This window comes from Artemia franciscana, unplaced genomic scaffold, assembly GCF_032884065.1.
Source record: "Artemia franciscana unplaced genomic scaffold, ASM3288406v1 PGA_scaffold_23, whole genome shotgun sequence".
NCBI lineage: Eukaryota > Metazoa > Arthropoda > Branchiopoda > Anostraca > Artemiidae > Artemia > Artemia franciscana.
Window position 1 is genome coordinate 2,002,829 of NW_027062649.1, and position 24,555 is coordinate 2,027,383.

Genomic DNA, 24,555 nt, shown 5'->3' on the forward strand with positions numbered 1-24,555 from the left:
TAAATAGAATTGCTTCAATGAGAACAGTCACTCATTCACTTTAGTGGGGAGGGGAGGTGGGCGCAAAACAGATAAATAATATAATGGTTATAATAATTTTGTAATTTTCAAATTTCATAGTTATTAAAATAAAGTAGATGGCGCAGTTGGCAGTAAGTATAAGCAAATTGAATCCGAAATTTTCATTTTTCTTTTCTATATCTTCATCACCGTTTTTAGAAAACAAAAGAAAGTTGACCTAATTTTATTAATTTTAATATTTTTTTTTATTATTTTGTGTTCATTTTGTGTTTTTATATTTAGTACAATATGTAGGATGAATTTTTAAATAAATTCACAACAAAATCTTTCACCTAAGTAACATCGGAATCATTATATTGGTAAGAAAGGAAAATGTAGTAAGGAGGTTATAAATAAGAGCCTGCCCTACTTCATTTCAGCATTTTCATTATTGTAAGTTTTAAAAACAAAAAGATATTTCACAGGACTCTTTTGAGAAAAGAAGCAGTATCACAGGCTCTGAATACTTTTGTCTGGAAGATCAAGATCTTCAGGACAATGAAGATGTAATAGGACTTGAACCCACCTGATCATTAAATATTATTCATTTTTATTGCATAAATATTTTCATGAATAACACATTAATTAAAATAACATAGATGGCGCAGTGGGCAGTAAGTATAAGCAAATTGAACCCGAAATTTTCCTTTTTCTTTTCTATATCTTCATCACCGTTTTTGTAAAACAAAAGAAAGTTGACCTAATTTTATTAACCTTAATAATTTGTTTTATATATTTTGTGTTCATTTTGTCTTTTTATATTTTAGTATAATATGTAGGAGGAACGATTAAATAAATCCACAAAAAAAACTTTCCCCTCAGTAACACGGGAATCATTATATTGGTAAGAAAGAAAAATGTAGTAAGAAGGTTATAAATAATAGCTTGCCCTACTTCATTTCAGCATTTTCATTACTGTAAGTTTTAAAAACAAAAAGAATTTCACAGGACTCTTTTGAGAAAAGAAGCAGTATCACATGCTCTGAATACTTTTGTCTGGAAGATCAAGATCTTCAGGACAACTGGACAAGAGAAATCAAAGAAGAGATTGAAATAAATCAGAACATATTTAAAATAGGTGAAATCTAGTGTTTTATTAAAGACTGGTAATCGACTTGATTGTTACATTTTCAATCGCTTTTATGAACTATTAAATTTATTAATTAAATAATATTTAATAATAATCAGCTACAGTTTTAGAAGTTAATCTCCCCAATGAAGATGTAATAGAACTTAAACCCACCTGATTACAATATTACTCAATTTAGTTGCATAAATATTTTTATCAATAACACATTAACTAATTATAACAACATTACTTAATAGCAAATTAAAAATAGAATAATAATTCATTACATATTTTTATTGCAGAATTTACGACTCCAAGCCTACCAATAAAATGCTTGGAAGGAAAAAAGTCACTCGCTGAAGGATACAAGTTCAATCCAAATATAATATACCTATCCCCATCTGTAAACCTTGTTATTGGCCACCACATTTACCCACCAGTGCAATATGTATTATCGGTTAAATTTCTTCAAATAGTAATATATATCTTATATCAATGATTTGTTGTGTTGTTCATCTACTGTTTCTACTAATCTTTGTAGGTATGGTCTGTCGGAGGATCCCCCCTACTCCTCGTCTTCTCCTAAAAAAAATAACTTAAAAACAGAGGTCCGAATCCATTCCAGGATTTCAAAAAGGCTTAAATACCCTATCCTTAAATTCAGACTGGCCCTTTATTTTTTTCTTATATTTTTTATTATTATTTATATCTATTATTTATTTTAATTTTTTTTCTTTTGCCTTACCATCTAGACAAGCAAGAAGTTGAGCAACTATCCTTCTTTCCATCTCTCTTTGTGCTGTTTCCCGTTTGGGTGTGATGGAATCTATTTCATCTATGAACAGAATACTTGGTGCGGCTGCCATTGTGTCTTCAAACAAATCGCGGAGCTTCTCCTCCGATTCTCCCGAAACCCCCGATACAACTTCTGTGGCAGCCACTTTGAAAAAGGGTAGCTTTAGCTCCTGTACAAACATTCAGAAATCAAAGTTAGCGGAACAGATAAAACAAGACAAATTCAGAAAGCTGATAGTAAGATGAACAAAATTATATAAAAAAAAGGCGCTAGTTGCACACTATCTACCATCGTCTTATTGGCCAGCTGTCTACGTCTACCACCAAAATAGTAAATTTATTGTAAGTATGCTTAAGGAAATGAATCGATGAATTGATCATATGATCGATCACTCAGATAATTCTTGTACAAGCCCCTCTTCCTCTCTATTAAACATAAGCCGTTTTCACTGCTATTCCTAGCTGTGTTCCTAACTTTCTTCCATAGCACACCAACAACGACTTCTAAGCTATTTTCCCAAAATTATTCCATCCATCTTCTACATGGTCAAATTTTAAAATCTTTAGTTTGGTATTCAGCTGTTCCTAGACAGGTTCTCGCAAAGTTTCATCCTGGCGTCTACCAATGTTTTCAGTCCCTAACCTCAGTCCTATAATCCCAAAAATTAAGTTCTTATGAATCCAAAATTATTATGAGCCTGACGTGCAAAAAGCATATGAGTTTGAGCCCTCCTTCCAAATATACAGATTTTTTACTACATTTTAAAAATTTTTGATATAATCCCTCTGCTTAGGTATTTTAACAGACTTGCCCCCCCCCCCCCATCTCAAAATCAATAAGTTTCGGTGTGCATACCTGATATGTACAGTCTATTTCAGCAAGAAACTATTCTAATATATTGTGCAGCAACAAACGGAAACAAGGAAAATTTTCAGCAGTTGAAATTTTCACCGTTTTGATTATTATTGTTTCTTGATTTTCATCATGATATGTAGCCAGGGTAGTTTGGGAGCCCATTTTAGTCTAGTTAATGCATCTTCATGGGCTTTTTATCGCCTCTCTCCTGCTACAGTCAGCACCTCAGGCTTTCGGTCCTCGCAACCTTATTATCATGACGACATACGTCCAATTTTTGGGTTTTTTAGTCTATATTTTTCGGATTTTTATAATCCAGGCAATTTCATGGTTGAAAAATTATTCTGCATACATTTCTAGTCTGATTAGTTAAAGCTATTTTTCAGTGTAGAGACAAAACTGCAAACACAAACACAAGTACAAAAACAGATTCATAGGCAGTGCAATAGCGCTGCCTATGAATTTTTTTATGTTTTTTTTTTATATTTTTTTTTTGTTTATTTAGACCAGGGCACTTCATATCGATAGAGCTGTCGCAGAAACTTCGAAAAGGGCTCATTCGATTGGAAATTAAAAGGGCTAGGGCCCTTTTTAATAGTCGAAAGTGATTGGAGGGAAACTAACCCCCCTCCAATGCCCACCATTTCCCCAACACACATCCGATCGAAATTTTGAGATAGCCATTTTTTCGCGTAGTTAAAAGGTCCGGAAATTATGTCTTTGAGGATGACAACCCCCCACAACCCTCAGGGCAAGGGTTGTAAGTTATGCTTTTGGAGCAATAAAGGTTTTTATATAAAGCGTTATCGTAGAAACTTCAAAAAGGGCTCATTCAATTGGAAATTGAGAGGACTAGTGCCCTTTTTAATAGTCAAAAGTAACCGAAGGGCAAATGCCCCCCCCCCCAAACGGCTATCATTTCCACAAACACTTCCGATCAAAATTTCGATATAACCGTTTTGTTCAACGTAGTTGAAAGGCCCAAAAATTAATGTATTTGAGGATGACAACCCCCCCCCCCCCCACAGTCCTCAGGGCAAGGATTATAAGTTATGCCCTTGCAGTATATAACGTTTTAATAGAAATCGTTGTCGTAGAAACTTCACAAAGGGGTAATTTGATTGGAAATTGAGAGGACTAGTGCACTTTTTATTAGTCGAAAGTGATTAGAGGGCAATATAGCTTGCCCCCCCCCCCCACGCCCATCAATTCCATAGATACTTCCTATCAAAATTTGAGATAACCATTTTGTTTAAAATAGTCGAAAGGTCTTATGTCTTTGAGGAAGACAACCCCTCAGCTCTCAGGGCAAGGGTTGTAAGCTAGGCCCTGGGGGCATATATGGTTTTTTATAGAAATCGTAGTCATATAAACTTGGGAGGGGGCTCATTGGATTGGTAATCAGAAGCTCTAATGTCTTCTTTAAGAGTCAAGGTGATCGGAGGATAGCTACCTCCCCCTCCCACACACAGACGTCGTATTGTCCCGAAATGCATCTAATAGAAATTTAGAAATAGCCATTTTATCCAAAATAGTCCAAATATCATATAACAAGGCTTTTGTGGTTGAAACAAACCCCCAGTGCCTGGGGAGCAAGGGTTGTAATTTATGCCCCGGGGACATTTGAGGTTTTTATGGAAGGAATGGTTGTACAAACTTTAGAGGAGGCTCATTTGGTTGAAAATTAGAAGTTCTAATTCCCTTTCAAGAGTCAATAGTGATGGAGGTCAACTAGTCTCCCCACAACTACCCCTCTTGTCACCAAATGCATCTGATTGAAATTATGCAATGGTAATTTTGTTTAAAATAGTCCAAAGAACATATAACAATGCCTCCAGGATTGGCACAACCCCCTAGAGCCCTGGGAAAAGGCCTTAAATTTATGCCCTGGGGGCATATAAGGTTTTTATGGAATGCATGTAAAGGTATTCATGTTTGACTTCTACTTTCCCAAAATACGAAGGGCATTAAGATGGGTCTTTCATGGAATCTTTTGAACTAAATCATAATATGTTATGTGTATGTGGGTTGTCAAAAGGGTGTAACTCAGGAATGACAAGGTACATTAATTTGTAATTTCGCATATAACTCACACCTGTTCCTTAATCCTCCGCCAGTCTTCAATGTTGCACCGGATTAATTCATTTCTTCCTCCTGATATTATGGTTTCTCTTTATTATGCTTTTATTCATCCTTACCTTTCTTATTGTTGCTCAGTCTGGGGCAATACTAATAAATCTCTTCTCTGCTCACTTCAAAGAGCACAAAATAGGGCAGTGAAGGCTACTTTTCTTCTCCCTCGGCTTTACCTTTCCTCTGATCTTTATAATGATACTGGAATAGCTCCGCTGGATCATATTATAGGTAAAATTACTCTTTATTTAGCGCATTCTGCTTTTCTAGGTACTCTTCTACCGACCCTGCAGCAGTTTTTCTCAAGGTCAGGCTCAGGTAGGTACTTTTCTTCTTTGCGTAATTCTTCTCGACGATTTATTTTACCAAAACGATCCTCTACAGCAGCTCAGAGGTCTCCTGTATATCAGTCAATTCTATTATGGAACTCCATCCCTTCGGATGTCCCTCTTTTTCTTTCTGCAAAGGCATTATTTCGTCGGGTCTTTCCAGTTCAATAATTTTTGTCTCTCTGTTTAATTCTATCCCAATTTGTATGTCACTTCTCTTCTTTTAAAATCATTTTCAGCTATATGTTAAAGCTCCTTCTAAATCTTCTATCTGTTAAATGTCCTTGTCTTGTTCCAATGTTTTTCTTTTTTCTTTTGTATATATTTTATAAAAGTGTTTTATTCTTGTTCTCTGTGGCCCATTACAAGCAAAGCTTCTTGGGCCTATTAATTGATTTACTTTTGTAATAGTTTTTCTTTTAGTATTAATAAATTGATTGATTGATTGATTGAAAAAGGCAATATTTGCACGCTACTACTACTACTACTATTGCTGCTTCTACTGTTACCAAAAGTACTATTAATACTACCTCTACTATCACTACAACTACTAGTTCTGTATCGAGAACTAATAAGGCTGAGGATATTGGAAAAAATATCTGAGGAAACGTTGAGGAGAAAGTTGAACTAAATCAATACATAGTATCATGAAAAGAGAAATCACCAATGCTACAGCACAAACACACACACAAAAAAAAAAAAAAAAAAAAAAAAAAAAAAAAAAAAAAAAAAAAAAAAAAAAAAAAAAAAAAAAAAAAAAAAAAAAAAAATAAAGAGACAGAAGGAGAAAAGGAAGACTGTTTTCCTAAATTAGTGATTAATATAGACCAGCACTTGAATGAGGCCTCAACCCTACTCATCCATACAATCACATAGGTCAAACAGCATAGCCACACACAATCAACCATAAAGAATAATCCATGGACAGGCAGTCATGTCGTCAATAAGTATAAGTCGTCATTTACCGAACAATAGAAAAAATAATATAGACAAATAATTCAGAGGCAACACCCAACATAAGGGCTCATCAGGAGAATACACTGGCCTATATTGGGTTTCGCCACTCTAAATTCTCTACCCAGCACAGTGTTGTGGCTACCACAGAATATCCATGGCATCCCCGCGTCAGGTATCACCCCCAAATTACATGCCTATGAAAAAAAAACAGCAAATGTAAAACAACCAAGTAAAACCAAAACCAAAACAAGCTTATCCTATTAATATATCCCTCCCTTTAGCAACAATAGGTAAACTAAATATTATAAATTTTACCAAATCACAAATATTAACACATTGCAAAAAACCTGAATGAACTAAACAATTATAGAATTCATCTTTACCATGTGGCTAATTTTTCAAAAAATTACGCTCAATTAGAAACGCAATTCAAAATAAATGGCGCTGTGACAACATTTCTCGAACCTCCCAAATTAGTTAAAAATTTCTTTAAGTATTTCTAGATAATTCTTTTGATATTTATTTAAAAGTTCGTTATAATGAAAACTAAATTTTTTAAATTGCCAAGTTAATTTATTTGCAGAAAAACCTCTTGATATCAATTTTTGGCTTAAGATTTTACATCTATTTTTAAAATCAATATAATTACTACAAATCCTTGCATAACGAAGTAACTGTGAGAAAAACGCTGAATATGTGATATTTGAGTGCATATTACTTTCAGGGAATGGGAAACTAATCACTTCAAAATCAAAATCATCCGTTTTATTATACATTTTAAAACTTAATTTATTATTATCACAAATATTAATATTTAAATCTAAGAAATGATCTTCATGACCAGCGCTATGACTAGGCTCAAGAATAAGCTCTGATGGATATATATTTTTAGAAATATCAATGAAATCCTTACAATTTAAGACCAAAATATCATCTAAATATCTTTTATTATTTGACAAAGCATGTTTTAAATTAATTGGATTATTCTTATCCATCATATATTTATATTCTAGTTGACTTAAAAACAAGTCAGCTATAAATGGGCTGGCATTCCCCCCCATGGGAATTCCCATAATTTGCTTGTACAAATCACCCCCAAATCTTATATAAGTATTGTATAAAACAAATTCCAATAACTCAAAAATCATATCCAAGCTGTAACATCTCAAGTTAACTGTAGTATTAAAGCAGTTTGTCCATATGGCTTTTTTATTATAACTGTCTATTTTTAAGAACCTTTTACTAGATAAGAGGAAAGATTTCTTTATAACAGTTTTTAAATTATCAAACACTAAATTAAGTGATAAATTAGTATACATTGTCGCAAAATCGAAAGACTCAATTCTTTTAGCTGAAACCATTGTTAAAGAATCTATCACCTGCAGTGAATTATTAACACTCCAATATGGATTAAAATTCGAAAATTTTTTAATACCAGAACAATAGGTTTTAAGTTTATTTACAATTTCCTTTAAAATTAAAGAGAGGTCAGTAGCAGCAATGCGGGTTGGACATTTAGCTGCTCCTGCAATAAACCGTGGTTTAGGGGGATTCTTATGAAATTTTACAGTCCAATATAGGAAAGGGAACTTTTTATCATTGTCATTTATTTTAATATTAAAATTTTTAAAAAGTATTTCTTCAGTCTTTTCAATTAAATTCTCATCCTCTATATTTACCTTTTCATAAACATTAGTTGTGCATAACTCCCTTTTTAAGATATCACAATACAGTTTCTGACAAATTATGGCAAAATTATTATTAGCTTTATCCACTGGCACAATTACAAATTCATTCTTTAGATTAGCAATTGCTTGTTTAATCTTCGCATTATAAAATAATGATTTAGTGTTACTATTTTTTAAGTTAGAATATATTTTATTTCTTACTCTACTAATAATTAAATTCTTCCAACTTTGAAAACTCTCTTTGTTTTTATTCTCTTTCTTACACCACTTATCAATAAATAAATTAAAATCATTTTCCAAGCCATCAAGAACACTCGATGGTTTCAGATGATGAGAAAGACGGAAATTAGCCCCTTTATTCATTATAATTTGAAGATCATCTTGCTTTATTATTGACAAGTCCCCTGTTATAACATGTTTGTAAGTAGGATTTACAAATGGGCCAAGTTGCTTACAATTACAAACCGGTTTCCAATTTATATCGCTATCTAGTTTTTTTAGTATTAAATTATAATTAAAAATAATTTGCCCAATAGTTTTTGAAAATTTATAAGTTAAAACTGGACTATCATTATGATTTAAATTACTAGGAAGGGCCTGTTTCACATGCCGCTGATTTAAAATTTCTGGTAAATTAATATCTTCAATCTGCTTACAAGTAAAATTAATAGGTAAATATAATCTGTTATCCTTATTACTAATCTTATCAAACTTTTTCTTTTTTGAAATAAATTTCGTTTTAGTTAGAATGCAAATTGTATCACATATTACTTTAAAATTATATTCAAGAGCTGTATTATTCTTAACAATCCAGAAAAGTTTGATTAAATTCCTCTTGGATAAATTATTTAGACACTTTATTACAGAAATCATACCCCTAGATTCAAGTAGCTGGCATAGATCTATAGAAAGCATATGTACATCTAATTCATTTTTTCTATTATTTTTCCTATGTCCTCTCGATCGTTTTTTACGTTTAGTAGGACAAGTAAAAGAAGGATGGTCCATAAAACCATCAATACATTTAACAACAACATGAGACATGTCACCATATTTTGCTACACGATCATTTAGCCCAAAAGGATAAGCTGTACCAAGAGTATGGATCCAGAAATCCTCCTGTTTACGTAGTCTATTATTCTTCTCTTCTTTATTTAAATTTTCTAATTCTAAATTTTCTAAAATTGTGACAGTTATATCTGATATGGAACATTTACCACCACTACAATATTGAACTAGATAGTTATTAGTTTTTTCATTATTAACTGTTGTCTTGTGTCCAGAAAATCTTTTATATATATTATTAGTTGTTTCCCCCACATATTGTAGGCAGCATTTATTACATTCTAATAGGTAAATTACATTAGTTGTTCTACAATTAACATTACCACGTAACTTGCATGCAAAATTTTTATTATACAATGTACTTTTAACAGAAGTTCGTGGGACAAAATGATCTTGGCAAAGAAAACAACGACTTTTACACTTACTAACTTTCAAAAAATCGTTCCGAGTTCCGAGGCTAATATTTGTGTTTTGTTGCATAAAAAGTTATTGAAAATAAATCCAAAACAAACCAACATCCAAATCAAAATCCAACAATCAAAGTCCAAAAAACATGCCAAGGTCAATAGTATGTATATACAGATTGCTGATAGGGGCGTATCAGTAATATTTTTGGAACGCCTTATCATATCAAGAGGAAACTTCGAGGGCATCATGAGTGGGATGTTCAGTTGACCAAAAGGCAAAATGTACCTGCTATTACGGCTATTAATGCTGCTGCTACTGCTGTTACGGCTAAAGCCGCGTTTTATTTGAGACAAGAAAGTTTCAGTTTGGGCTACTGTTTCCAGTCTTTTTTCGCATAATTCCGTTTTATTTGAGCCTTCATTTTGTTTCGTTTCGGTACTGCCTTTGACAAATAAAACGTTTTAAAAATCGGCGAATGCTTCTTAAGTATTATTAGCTTTTTTAGGTTAGATTAGGTCAAAAAGTGCTTAAATTTGAATTTGCAATAGAAGCGATTATTATATTCGTAAAGAGCATAAAAAAAAGGCATCGAGTGGTATATTCACTTTATGGGTAAGTCAATAATATGAACTGTCATACATTTACCCATCTGGGAATGTTGAAAGTGAAGTCTGGCTTTTTTTAGGGTTCAAAAAGACACAAAGTACTGTAATTTGTTAGATCCAAGTGCATACCCTACAGTGGGCACAGAAGAACAGTATCATACACATATCTGGAAAAATAAACTACCAGGTAAATATTTTCTGACACCGTTTTTGATATCGTAAATAAAACGGCTTCGAGCTTTCTAAATACGTAAACAAAACGCTATTAAGGAAACAGGACTGAAACTAGACTGAAATAAGACTAAATAAAACTCGGCATAAAAATTATACACTATTACAGCTACTACTGTTGTTACTACTACCACTACTACTATGATACTAGTTGAACTAAGGCTACACGTATGAAGGTGAGAAGTTGACTGAATATAGAGGGGGAATTGGAAATAAATCAAAACACACTAAGCGCATACAGATTGCCAAAAGGGCGTATCTCAAGAATGGATTTGGGTAGGAAGTGGAAACTTTCGGAAAATACTTAAAGGGGAAGATCAATTGATAAAAAGGTAATATATACATATCACTACTAACACTAATACGGCTGCTAGTTTTACTTATGCTACTACTGCTACTAAACTACTCCAACTACTACTTCAATTGCAACAACTTGTAAGGCTTAGGGTATTAAGGTGTATTAAGGTATTAGGGTATAAGGTATTAGGGTATTAAGGCTATTAAGGTGAAAACGGCGTCAAAAAGGTGTCAAAAGTGCACATCAACAATATTTTTGGGACAGCTTAACGTGTCAAGATGAAACTTCCGAGACATCATGAAAACGATGTTCAACTGACCAAAAGGTAATATGCACATGCTACTACTGCTATTAATACTGCTCCTATTACTACTAATAATACAACACTAACTCTGCAATTACTTCAACTACCACCGAAACTAATGTGATAATAGTACTATTAAGGTCACATTTAGACACATTGAAAAAACACATTTAGACTGTCAAAATAGCGTATCTTCAGAGCATTAAGATGAAAATTTCAAGAAGTATATAAATATACAGGTTATCAAAAGAGCAAATTGACAATATCATAGCAATGGCTAATTGTATTAAGTTGAGTAATTATACTGCTGCTGTAACTACTATTACAACTATACCTAAGGGTATGAAGGTGAAATATTCAGAGTATATTTCTGAAACTATCTATTTTAAGGATGATAACCTGACATCCATATGCAGGTTGTCAAAGGGGCATATAGATAAAAACACACTACGCCCACATAGGTTATCAAGATGACGTATCAGAAATGCTTCAGGACCGATTGATGGTATTAAGCTAAGAATTTTTTCGTGTGATGAAGGTGTGTCATCGTGTGTTGAAGAAGATGTTGAAAGGTGCTATGTGCATACTGCTATTAATGCTACTACAACCATTACTACTACACAAACTAAGGGTATTAAGGCGAAGCTGTCAAGAAATATTTAGGTGGATGCTGAACTAAATCAAAACGAACCATGATCATGCAGATTGTCAATGGGTGACAAAGTAATTTCATAATAACGGCTTATATTATTAAGTTAGATCTTTCACAGTAAGTTGTGACAGATTTTGAACTAGCCAGAAGACACTATGCGTATACTTTTGATACTACTTCTACGGTTACTGTAACTAATGATGTTAAGGGCATTGAGTTGGAACGTTTAGGGGGAGTTTCTACTAAACGAAAAAACTATACGCATGCAAGTATTAAAAGGGCATACAAGCGATATCATAGGCAGCGCTGCTCTATCATGGCTAGTAATATCATTAATATTTTAAAGGAATAATCTGATTGAATATTCAAAGTTCTTTTATCCTTTTTAAGAGTCAGAAGCGATTGGAGGGCCTCTTCTTTGGCTCACAATTTTCCGAACATTTCCAATCGAAATTTAAGACAGCCATTTTGTTCAGCATAGCTAAACGGTCTTGTAACTGTATCTCTTGGGCTATAGAGTAGGTCAACCCCCCCCCCCACAGTTATGCATTTTTCCATTATGTTTAAAAACTAAATGTTGCCTTAAGATTAAATCAAGAAGCACTGTGTGTATGTTGATTGTCAATAAGACATCTCAGCAGTATTCCAAGAACGAGTGAAGGTAATATGTTTAAACTTTTGGGGCTACTTAATTACTGCTTCTGCTCATTAAATTTAAATAAATGAAAAGAATGTGAATGTATCCAAAGAGCTGCCAAAGAACATAGGTGGATTTTTTGGCAAACCGTATCAAGTTTTATTTTTCAGGTCAACTAGAGGAGATATATAATTAAATAAAAACTATTTTTGTCCATATTTTTAAAAGGGTGATTTTGAAAAAAATTTGAAAATTTTTCTTACAAATAGCAGACCAAACTATGAATTCTTAAAGAAAAGCCGAACAGATTTAAACCTTTATTCTCTTTTCCTCTGAAAACACTATGTCAAGGTCAAAATAAGTTTTTAAAAGAAAAGTAAAGAAGTATATTAAACCAAAAATGAGCAAAAATAAAATCAAATAATCTACTAAGCGTAAAACTACCACAAAGCGACATCGATAAATAAATGAAACCCAAAACGAACAGAAATTACAATAAATAACAGAGTCAAACTCAAAACGAGCAGAAATTAACACGAGTAGGGCTCAAAACCCTCTATGCATTCCCAAGGCCAGAACATAATTTGCACTTTACTGAAAAAAAATTTACTGTTTTCACTTTTATAGCTTTAATAAATCAAATATTATTAACATTTTAAGGAATAAACATAAACAAATGTGTATTAAACTGACAATGCGCATTCATTTAAAATTAATATATATATAGACTTACTCCTGCAATTGCATGGGCAAACAAGGTTTTGCCACATCCAGGTGGACCATGAAGAAGAATTCCCTTTGGAAACGGAACCCCAATTTCTTTATAAACCTCAGGGTGACGAATATGGACAAGTAGTTTACACACTTCCTGAAAAAAGAATAAAAGCTGATAAAGATTAAGGCTAAAACTGTCCTACAATTAAGGATAAATAACATACAGTAATTATTTTCAAACAGTTCAGGGTAACGAACAGCAACTAAAGAAAGACTCGGGTCAGTAATAACCAAAACTAAAAAAAAACGGAATTTTGACAACCACAGATACATTAAAAGAACTGAATTTTTTATTGAATCCAAATATATGAAGTTTATTATGTTAAATGTTACCGATCAAGTTGCAAGACTGAGGAAATTTACCTACTTTTCTAAAAAGAAAGGAAACGCCCACGAAAAGCCAAGTGATATTAATGAAAATTACAGTATCAGATTCAGCATATGAGATAACTCTACCGTAGAGGTTTAAAGTACACAAAATAATTTACCAGAATTTCCTAAATTCTGGTAAAGACAAAACCCCAGTTAGTCGCCAAATAGGGGTCTATCAAATACCCTGTGATTGTGGAAAATACTATGTAGGTACAACTCACCAGAATTTAGAGAAACGTCTACAACAGCATAAAGATTATATCACCAAAGCTCTAAATTCTAATATTGCTAATGTTTCTTTTGATTCTACTTTAAGCAGCCATGTTTTTTAATATCCTAGCCACAAAATATATTTTGAAAATCTGCCCTTATTAGCAATGAGCTAGGCATAAAGCAGGTAGTTCGTGAAGCAATTAAAATCAGACATAAGATTTATAAGCATATTTCCTTAATAGGGGAACATTCACTCAATGCTCTATATACAAATTTAATTAAAATGATCTTATAGAACATTTTAGAAAACCAGTAGACATTAGCACAGAACCAATTACAAAAAGACCTTTAAGGTAGCTGCCAAAAAGGTAAGATTAGTAATTAACATGTATTTTTAATTATTATTCTTTCATTTCAATGAATTGTCTTGTTTCACTTCACTTTATTTATCAGTCCTGGTTGAACTTTGCTTAATTTAGGATACGGGTATTATTTTAAAAACTTTTCAGTTTAGTTTTATTAGGCTGTATGTTATAAGTCTTTTTTCTTTTATATATTTACGTTTTGCTGAAGACGCCCCTTATATATAGGGCCAAAATATTCATTCAAATTAGAATTCTACTGTCTTACGAAATGAATTCCCTGTTGTTCTTCTTGTTTTTGATGTTTGTTACAGGCTTTTACTATACAGCATCTTTATAGTACTTTTATAGTACTACATAGTACGTTTATAGTACGAAACGGCTCATTTTTCACTTTGTACTGCCATTTTCACTTAGTTTGTGGAAATTGGCTCAAACTTTGCCCCCTAACCCTCATCTGGATTTTGACGAAATTACACAACTGCAGTAGATATGATAGATGTCTAAACTGGTTCTTCACCTTTAAGAGTTTTCAATTTTCTACTAATTCTCGTTTTTTTCATTAGTTATGCTAGAGCAATAGCAAAAATGGGCATTTGGTCTTTAGGGAATATCACATTCTTGTCAGCGTTGCCACGCAGCAAAAAAAGAATAGAAAACACGAATTCATTAAATTATACAACACTTCATCCGCAACTGAAACGTAACCTTTTGTATTTTCATTGAAAAAGTTGAAAAGTTACATTAGATTGTAATTCCAAAGTTCTGCTGCCATTTTTAAAGTTTCAGAATGATTTGAGGGCATTCTGTCCCCCACCTTTAAACAACCAAAGATATCCAATCAAAATTTGGAAACAATTGCTTTGTTCAGAATAATCAAAAGGCCCAAAAATATGCTTATACGGGTGACAAGATCCCCCACAGCCAATTAGACAGGGGCCATAAACTATACAAGTTGCCTAATTGCTTACATACTGTATAAGTAAGTAAGTAAGAAGGCACTAAAACCTTAAGGTCCAAACCGGCGGTGCTGATCTCCGTTTCATGGCTCTTCATAAAGAAAGTGCAATGGGGTTTTGGGGCCACCCATCCTTTGCTTTCGCACACCCTTCCTTCTTGCCTTCCCCAGATTTCTACAGGTACCCATTTAGAGCTGGGTCGACTCTGGCTAAGCTTACACAGTCTCACCAATGACCCCCATCCCAAACCAAATGAGCGGCTAAGCCTGGGATCGAGCCTGTGCTCCTTGGACAATGAATCCTCAAACCAGCGTGCCAATCACTTGGCCAGTATGCTCTGTATGCATACTGCATATGTCTGTGTACATACAGTACAGGTTAAAAATAAACAAGAAGGTTATGTATGATCCTAGCACTTTTTTAAATAGGTATTCATATGAAATCTTTTTTTAATGCTGCAGGAATATCTCAAAAACTTTGCATCAAGCTTGAAATAGGACGAACAACCATGAAGATAAGATAGTTGTTTCAAAAAATCAATACTTCATGTCCCGAAGGGCTGAATTCGGACTTATGGGTCAAAAATATCATAAAAAAAAACATGAAATCTGGCAAAGAATGCCAAAACGGCAACGAAAATGAAAAATCAGAATGAATAGTCATTCGTAAGTCAATAATTTAATTGTAAATGTAATTTAAAGCTAAAAACATAAAAACTAGTCGAACTAAACAACAAATAAATAAATACACGTAAAAAAAAATTCAAAGGGACATTAAAACAAGAGCTAAGAGCTCATATGGCACTTGTGACGAGGCATGAAGAGCTAAGAGCCAAGAGATCATATGGTATGAGCTCTAACAAAATTCTATGAATCAATAGATTGATTTAAAAGGAAAATAAGAGGCTCAATGCCGGTCAGGATTTAAAATAAGAGCTCTGAGTCACGATGTCCTTCTAAATATCAAATTCATTAAGATCCGATCAACCACCCGCAAGTTATCAATACCTATTTTTTCTAATTTTTCCTCTCCCTTTAGCCCCCCAGATGGTCGAATCTGGGAAAACGACTTTATCAAGTCAATTTGTGTAGCTCCTTGACACACCTACCAATTTTCATCGTCCTAGCACTTCCAAAAGCACCAAACTCGCCAAATCACTGAACCCCTCCCTCCAACTCCCCCAAAGAGAGCGAATCCATTACGGTTCCGTCAATCACGTATCAAGGACATTTGCTTATTCTATCCACCAAGCTTCATCCCGATTCCTCCACTCCAAGTTTTTTCCAAGGTTTCCCCCTCCTACTCCCCCCAATGTCAAGAGATCTGGTCGGGATTTGAAATAAGACCTCTGAGACATGAATTCCTTCTAAATGTCAAATTTCATTAAGATCCGATCACCTATTGTTAAGATAAAAATACCCCAATTTTCAAATTTTCCAAAAATTCCGGTTTCCCCCTCCAACTCCCCCCAATGTCACAGATTCTGGTCGGAATTTAAAATTAGAGTTTTAAAGAAAAAGATCCTTCTAAATATCAAGTTATATTAAGCTCTGGTCACCCTTTCGTAAGTTACAAATACCTCAATTTTCAAAACTACCCTCCCCCCAACCCGTGAGGTATTAAAATACCTCATTTTTTTAATTTCTCGGAATTACTCCCCCCCCCCCCCAACCACACCAAAGAGAGAAGATCCGGTCCGGTTATGTCAGTCACGTATCTTAGACAGGTTTTTATTCTTTCCATTCAGTTTCATCCTAATCTCACCACTTTAAGTATTTTCTAAGAATTCCAGTCCCCCCAACTGCCCCCCAATCACGCTGGATCCGGTTGAGATTTAAAAGAAGAGATCTGAGTTACGAGATCCTTCTAAATATGAAGTTTCATGAAGATCCGATCACTTCTTCGTAAGTTAAAAATACATCATTTTTTCTAATTTTTCAGAATTAACCCCCCCCCCCTAATAGTGCGGATCCATTATGTAAATCACGTATCTAAGACTTCTGCTTATTTTTCCCACCAAGTTTCATCCCGATTCCTCCAATCTAAGCGATTTCCATGATTTTAGGTTCCCCCACCCCAAACTCCCCCCAATGTCACCAGATCCGGACGGAATTTTAATAAGAGCTTTGAGACACGATATCCTTCTAAATATCAAATTTCATTAAGATCTGATCACCTTTTCGTAAGATAAAACTACCCCAATTTTCACGTTTTTCAAGAATTCCTGTTTCCCCCTCCAACTCCCCCCAATGTCACAGGATCTGGTCGGAATTTAAAATTAGAGCTTTAAAGCACAAGATCCTTCTAAATATCAAATTTAATTAAGATCTAGTCACCTTTTCGTAAGTTTTAAATACCTCAATTTTCAAAATTACCCCCCCCCCCCAAACTCCACCAAAGAGAGCAGATCCGTTCTGGTTATGTCAGTCACGTATCTTAGACAGATTTTTATTCTTCCCATCCAGTTTCATCCTGATCTCACCGCTTTAAGTATTTTCTAAGATTTCCGGTTCCCCCAACTATCCCCCCACCCCCAATTACACTGGATCCGGTTGAGATTTAAAATAAGAGATTTGAGTTAAAAGATGTTTCCAAATACGAAGTTTCATGAAAATCCGATCACTCCTTCGTAAGTTAAAAATACGTCATATTTTCTATTTTTCAGGATTAACCCCCCCCCCCCCCTCCAATAGAGCGGATCCGTTCCAATTATGTAAATCACCTATCTAAGACTTCTGCTTATTTGTCCCACCAAGTTTCATCCCGATCCCTACAATCTAAGCGTTTTCCATTATTTTAGGTTCCCTCACCCCAAACTCCCCCAAATGTCACCAGATCCGGACGGAATTTAAAATAAGAGCTTTGAGACGCGATATCCTTCTAAATATCAAATTTCATTGAGATCCGATCACCCCTTCGTAAGTTAAAAATACCTCATTTTTTCTAATTTTTCAGAATTAAGCCCCCCCCCCCGCCAAAAAAAACTATCCCAAAGAGAGCAGATCCGTTCCGGTTAAATCAATCATGTACCTAGGACTTGTGCTTATTTTTCCCACCAAGTTTCATCCCGATCCCTCCACTCTAAGTGTTTTCCAAGTTTTACGTTTCCCCCTCCCAACTCTCCCCCCCCAATGTCACCAGATCCGGTCGGATTTAAAATAAGAGCTCTGAGACACGATATCCTTCTAAATATCATATTTCATTGAGATCCGATCACCCGTTCGTAAGTTAAAAATACCTCATTTTTCAGAATTAACCCCCCCCCCCCAGCTACCCCAAAGAGAGCGGATCCGGTCCGGTTATGTCAGTCATGTATCTTAGACAGGTTTTATTCTTCCCATCCAGTTTCATCCTGATCTCACCGCTTTAAGTATTTTCAAGGATTTCCGGTAACCCCCAACTGCCCCCCCCAATTACGCTGCATCCAGTTGAGATTTAAAATAAGAGATCTGATTTACGAGGTCCTTCTAAATATGAAATTTCATTAAGATCCGATCACTCCTTCGTAAGTTAAAAATACGTCATTTTTTCTAATTTTTCAGAATTAACCCCCCCCCCCCCCAATAGAGCGGATCCGTTCCAGTTATGCAAATCACGTATCTAAGACTTCTGCTTATTTTTCCCACCAAGTTTCATCCCGATCCCTCCAATCTAAGCGTTTTCCATCATTTTAGGTTCCCCCACCCCAAACTCCCCCAATGTCACCAGATCCGGTCGGGACTTAAAATAAGTTTCATGAAGATCTGATCACTCCTTCGTAAGTTAGAAATTCGTCATTTTTTCTAATTTTTCAGAATTAGAAATAGAGCGAATCCGTTCCAATTATGTAAATCACGTATCTAAGACTTCTGCTTATTTTTCCCGGCAAGTTTCATCCCGATTCCTCCAATCTAAGCGTTTTCCTTCATTTTAGGTTCCCCCACCCCAAACTTCCCCCCATGTCACCAGACCCTGTCGGGACTTAAAATAAGAGCTTTGAGACACGATAAAATTTCATTGAGATCCGATCACCCATTCGTAAGTTAAAAAAACCTGATTTTTTTTTAGTTTTTCACAATTTACCCCCCCCCCCCCAACTACCCGAAAGAGAGCAGATCCGGTCCGATTAAGTCAGTCACGTATCTTAGACAGGTTTTTATTCTTCCCATCCAGTTTCATCCTGATCTCACCGCTTTAAGTATTTTCTAAGATTTCCGGTTCCCCCCAAACTGCCCCCACCCCAATTAAACTAGATCCGGTTGAGGTTTAAAATAAGAGATCTGAGTTACGAGGTCCTTCAATAGAGCGGATCCGTTCCACTTATATAAATCACGTATCTAAGACTTCTGCTTATTTTTCCCACCAAGTTTCATCCCGATCACTCCAATCTAAGCGTTTTCCATCATTTTAGGTTCCCCCACCCCAAACTCCCCCCAATGTGACCAGATCCGGTCAGGACTTAAAACAAAAGCTTTGAGACACGATATCCTTCTAAATATCAAATTTCAATGAGATCCGATCACCCGTTAAGTTAAAAATATCTTTTTTTTTTTAAAAAAAAAGTTTCATCCCAATCCCTCCACTCTAAGTGTTCTCCAAGTTTTAGGTTTCCCCCTCCCAACTCCCCCCACCCCAAATGTCACCAGATCCGGACTGAATTTAAAATAAGAGCTTTGAGACGCGATATCCTTCTAAATATTAAATTTCATTGAGATCCGATCACCCATTCGTAAGTTAAAAATACCTCATTTTTTCTAATTTTTCAGAATTAAGCCCCCCCCCCAAAAAAAAAAAAAACTACCCCAAAGAGAGCAGATCCGTTCCGGTTAAATCAATCATGTATCTAGGACTTGTGCTTATTTTTCCCACCAAGTTTCATCCCGATCCCTCCACTCTAAGTGTTTTCCAAGTTTTGGGTTTCCCCCTACCAACCCCCCCCCCCAAATGTCACCAGATCCGGTAGGATTTAAAATAAGAGCTCTGAGACACGATATCCCTCTATATATCAAATTTCATTCCGATCCGATCACCCGTTCGTAAGTTAAAAATACCTCATTTTTCTAATTTTTCAAAATTACCCCCCCCCCCAACTACCCCAAAGAGAGCAGATCCGGTCCGGTTATGTCAGTCACGTATCTTAGACAGGTTTTATTCTTCCCATCCAGTTTCATCCTGATCTCACCGCTTTAAGTATTTTCAAGGATTTCCGGTAACCCCCAACTGCCCCCTCCCAATTACGCTGCATCCGGTTGAGATTTAAAATAAGAGATCTGAGTTACGAGGTCCTTCTAAATATGAAATTTCATATTTTTTCTAATTTTTCAGAATTACCCCCCCCCCCATAGAGCGGATCCGTTCCAGTTATGTAAATCGCGTATCTAAGACTTCTGCTTATTTTTCCCACCAAGTTTCATCCCGATCCCTCCAATCTAAGGGTTTTCCATCATTTTAGGTTCCCCCACCCCAAACTCCCCCCAATGTCACCAGATCCGGTCGGGACTTAAAATAAGTTTCATGAAGATCTGATCACTCCTTCGTAAGTTAGAAATACGTCATTTTTTCTAATTTTTCAGAATTAGCCCCCCCCCCCCCCAATAGCGCAAATCCGTTCCAATTATGTAAATCACGTATCTAAGACTTCTGCTTATTTTTCCCGCCAAGTTTCATCCCGATTCCTCCAATCTAAGCGTTTTCCTTCATTTTAGGTTCCCCCAACCCAAACTTCCCCCAATGTCACCAGACCCTGTCGCGACTTAAAATAAGAGATTTGAGACACGATAAAATTTCATTGAGATCCGATCACCCATTCGTAAATTAAAAAAACCTGATTTTTTTTAGTTTTTCACAATTAACCCCCCCCCCCAACTACCAGAAAGAGAGCATATCCGGTCCGATTATGTCAGCCATGTATCTTAGACAGGTTTTTATTCTTCCCATCCAGTTTCATCCTGATCTCACCGCTTTAAGTATTTTCTAAGATTTCCGGTTCCCCCAAACTGCCCCCACCCCAATTACGCTGGATCCGGTTGAGGTTTATAATAAGAGATCTGAGTTACAAGGTCTTTCTAAATATGAAGTTTCATGAAGATCCGATCACTCCTTCGTAAGTTAAAAATACGTAGTTTTTTCTAATTTTTCAGAATTAACCCCCCCCCCAATAGAGCGGATCCGTTCCACTTACGTAAATCACGTATCTAAGACTTCTGCTTATTTTTCCCACCAAGTTTCATCCCGATCCCTCCAATCTAAGCGTTTTCCATCATTTTAGGTTCCCCCACCCCAAACTCCCCCCAATGTGACCAGATCCGGTCAGGACTTAAAATAAGAGCTTTGAGACACGATATCCTTCTAAATATCAAATTTCATTGAGATCCGATCACCCGTTAGTAAGTTAAAAATATCTCGTTTTTTCTAATTTTTCAGAATTAACCCCCCCCACAACTATCCCAAAGAGAGCAGATTCGTTCCGGTTATGTCAATCATGTATCTAGGATCCGTGCTTACTTTTCCCACCAAGTTTCATCCCGATCCATCAACTCAAAGTTTTTTCCAAGTTTTAGGTTTCCCCCTCCCAACTCCCCCCCCCCCCAATGTCATCAGATCTGGTCAGGATTTAAAATAAGAGCTCTAAGACACGATATCCTTCTAAATGTCAAATTTCATTGAGATCCGATCACCTGTTCGTAAGTTAAAAATACCAAATTTTTTTTAATTTTTCAGAATTACTCCCCCCCCCCCAACCACCCCAAAGAGAGCGGATCCGTTCCGGTTATGTCAATTATGTATCTAGGACTTGTGCTTATTCTTCCCACCAAGTTTCATCCCGATCCCTCCACTCTAAGTGTTTTCCAAGTTTTAGGTTTACCCCTCCCAACTCCCCCCCCCCAATGTGACCAGATCTGGTCGGGATTTAAAATAAGAGCTCTGAGAAACGATATCCTTCTAAATATCAAATTTTATTGAGACCCGATCACCCGTTCGTAAGTTAAAAATACCTCATTTTTTTAGTTTTTTCAGAATTAACCCACCCCCAACTACCCGAAAGAGAGCAGATCCGGTCCGATTATGTCAGTCACGTATCTTAGACATGTTTTTATTCTTCCCATCCAGTTTCATCCTGATCTCACCGCTTTAAGTATTTTCTAAGATTTCCGGTTCCCCCCAACTCCCCCCCCCCAATTACGCTGGATCCGGTTGAGGTTTATAATAAGAGATCTGGGTTACGAGGTCCTGCTAAATATGAAGTTTCATGAAGATCCGATCACTCCTTCGTAAGTTAAAAATACGTCATTTTTTCTAATTTTTCAGAATTACCCCCCCCCCCAATAGAGCGGATCCGTTCCACTTATGTAAATCACGTATCTAAGACTTCTGCTTATTTTTCAAACCAAGTTTCATCCCGATTCCTCCAGTCTAAGCGTTTTCCTTCATTTTAGTTTACCCCACCCCAAACTTCCCCCAATGTCACCAGATCCGGTCGGGACTTAAAATAAGAGCTTTGAGACACGATATCCTTCTAAATATAAAATTTCATTGAGATCCGATTACCCATTCGTAAGTTAAAAACACCTGATTTTTTTTAGTTTTTCACAAGTAACCCCCCCCCCCCTTCAACTACCCCAAAGAACGCAGATCCGGTCCGGTTATGTCAGTCACGTATCTTAGACAGGTTTTTATTCTTCCCATCCAGTTTCATCCTGATCTCACCGCTTTAAGTATTTTCTAAGATTTCCGTTTTCCTCCCCCCCCCCATTACGCTGGATCCAGTTGAGGTTTAAAAAAAGAGATCTGAGTTACGAGGTCCATCTAAATATGAAGTTTCATGAAGATCCGATCACTCCTTCGTAAGTTAAAATACGTCATTTTTTCTAATTTTTCAGAATTAGCCCCCCTCCCAATAGAGCGGATCCGTTCCAATTATGTAAATCAAGTATCTAAGACTTCTGCTTATTTTCCCCACCAAGTTTCATCCCGACCCCTCCAATCTAAGCGTTTTCCATCATTTTAGGTTCCCCCTCCCCAAACTCCCCCCAATGTCACCAGATCCGGTCGGGACTTAAAATTAGAGCTTTGGGACACGATATCCTTCTAAATATCAAATTTCATTGAGATCCGATCATCCGTAAGTTAAAAATACCTCATTTTTTTCTAATTTTTCAGAATTAACCCCCCCCCCCCAACTACCTCAAAGAGAGCAGATCCATTCCGGTTATGTCAATCATGTATCTAGGACTTGTGCTTATTTTTCCCACAAAGTTTCATCCCGATCCCTCCACTCCAAGTGTTCTCCAAGTTTTAGGTTTCCCCTCCCAACTCCCCCCCCCCCAAATGTCACCAGATCCAGTCGGGATTAAAATAAGAGCTCTAAGACACGATATCCTTCTAAATTTCAAATTTCATTGAGATCCGATTACCCGTTCGTAAGTTAAAAATACTTCATTTTTTCTAATTTTTCAGAATTACTCCCCCCCCCCCCAACCACCCCAAAGAGAGCGGATCCGTTCTGGTTATGTCAATCATGTATCTAGGACTTGTGCTTATTCTTCCCACCAAGTTTCATCCCGATCCCTCCACTCTAAGTGTTTCCCAAGATTTTAGGTTTCCCCCTCCCAACCCCCCCCCCCCCCCCAATATGACCAGATCCGGTCGGGATTTAAAATAACAGCTTTGAGACACGATATCCCTCCAAACATCAAATTTCATTAAGATCTGATCAAACGTTCGTAAGTTAAAAATACTTCAATTTTTCTATTTTTTTCCGAATTAACGGGCCGTAAAAAGGGGAGACCAAAAAAAGCGAAAAATTAATTCCCATATTAACCTCACTTGCTCATTGCAACTTGAAAAAAATCTATGTTACTTTAAGTCTAATATTAAAAATATAGCATACATGAATAGTTTTGTCATTCCCTCCAATATCAGCAAACGATGCTGTCGAAATCACAGGGGTAAAACCTCCACCCTTCCTTGTTTTGACTGTCTTCTTCTTCTGGTCATTCTGATGAGTTTCTGGTTCCAGCAAACTATGTGGCCTTTTCTGTCCTACTTTAACTTCAGCTCGCTTAGCCACAATAGTTTTTCTGGGTGTTTCTACACTCGGAGCCACTGGAACAGAGTCGGAGGTAGGGTCTATGATCATTATTTCATCCAGCTCTGACTCCTCTTCTACCCTATGGAAAAGAAGATAAGTTGATGGTATTAGAACCCGCCGTAGAAAAAACGGGGTAGCATAGAGATGCTAGTGAAATTTGTTGACAGGTTTGAAATTTGTTGGCAGATTTGGCAGCTTTTGGAATCCTGTCAAATTCTGCTACTGGTAGCTTTGGAACTTTTTCCATAACTGATTCAAACCTTAGAATGATACTTACCTCAAATAAAGCTATTTTAAGCAATATTTTTTACCGATGGGCAGAATACCCAGCTAAGAACATAAAACCTAACAATGGGTAAGAATCTTGTTTTGACTTAGAATAAAGATAGTTTGACTTGCAGTCTACTAAAATCTGCAGTGTATCAATGTGTTGGTTCCATTTTTGAAATTAAGTAAAAAAAAAAAACAAGTTTTTTTAACGGAAAGTAAGGAACGGCATTAAAACTTAAAACGAACAGAAATTACTTTGTATATGAAAGGGGCTGCTTCCTCATCAACGCCCCGCTCTTTACGCTAAAGTTTGACTCTTTCTCTTAAGTCTACTTTTTAAAACACTAAAAAACTTTAGCGTAAAGAGCGGGGCGTTGATGAGGAAGCTGCCCCTTTCATATACGAAGTAATTTCTGTTCGTTTTAAATTTTAATGCCGCTCCTTACTT

General features: G+C 35.9%; 1 protein-coding gene across 1 annotated transcript in view; it reads right to left on the reverse strand.

Annotated features, from left to right (window-relative positions):
• LOC136041476 (nuclear valosin-containing protein-like) overlaps window positions 1–24,555 on the reverse strand; it is a 79,821-nt gene that overhangs the window by 36,697 nt on the left and 18,569 nt on the right. Inside the window, exons 4-6 of the mRNA XM_065726169.1 lie at window positions 23,637–23,916; window positions 12,821–12,955; window positions 1,875–2,094 (exon numbers count right to left, since the gene is read on the reverse strand). Of these exons, the coding sequence (XP_065582241.1) occupies window positions 1,875–2,094; window positions 12,821–12,955; window positions 23,637–23,916 (635 nt within the window). The remainder of the gene's footprint in view (window positions 1–1,874; window positions 2,095–12,820; window positions 12,956–23,636; window positions 23,917–24,555) is intronic.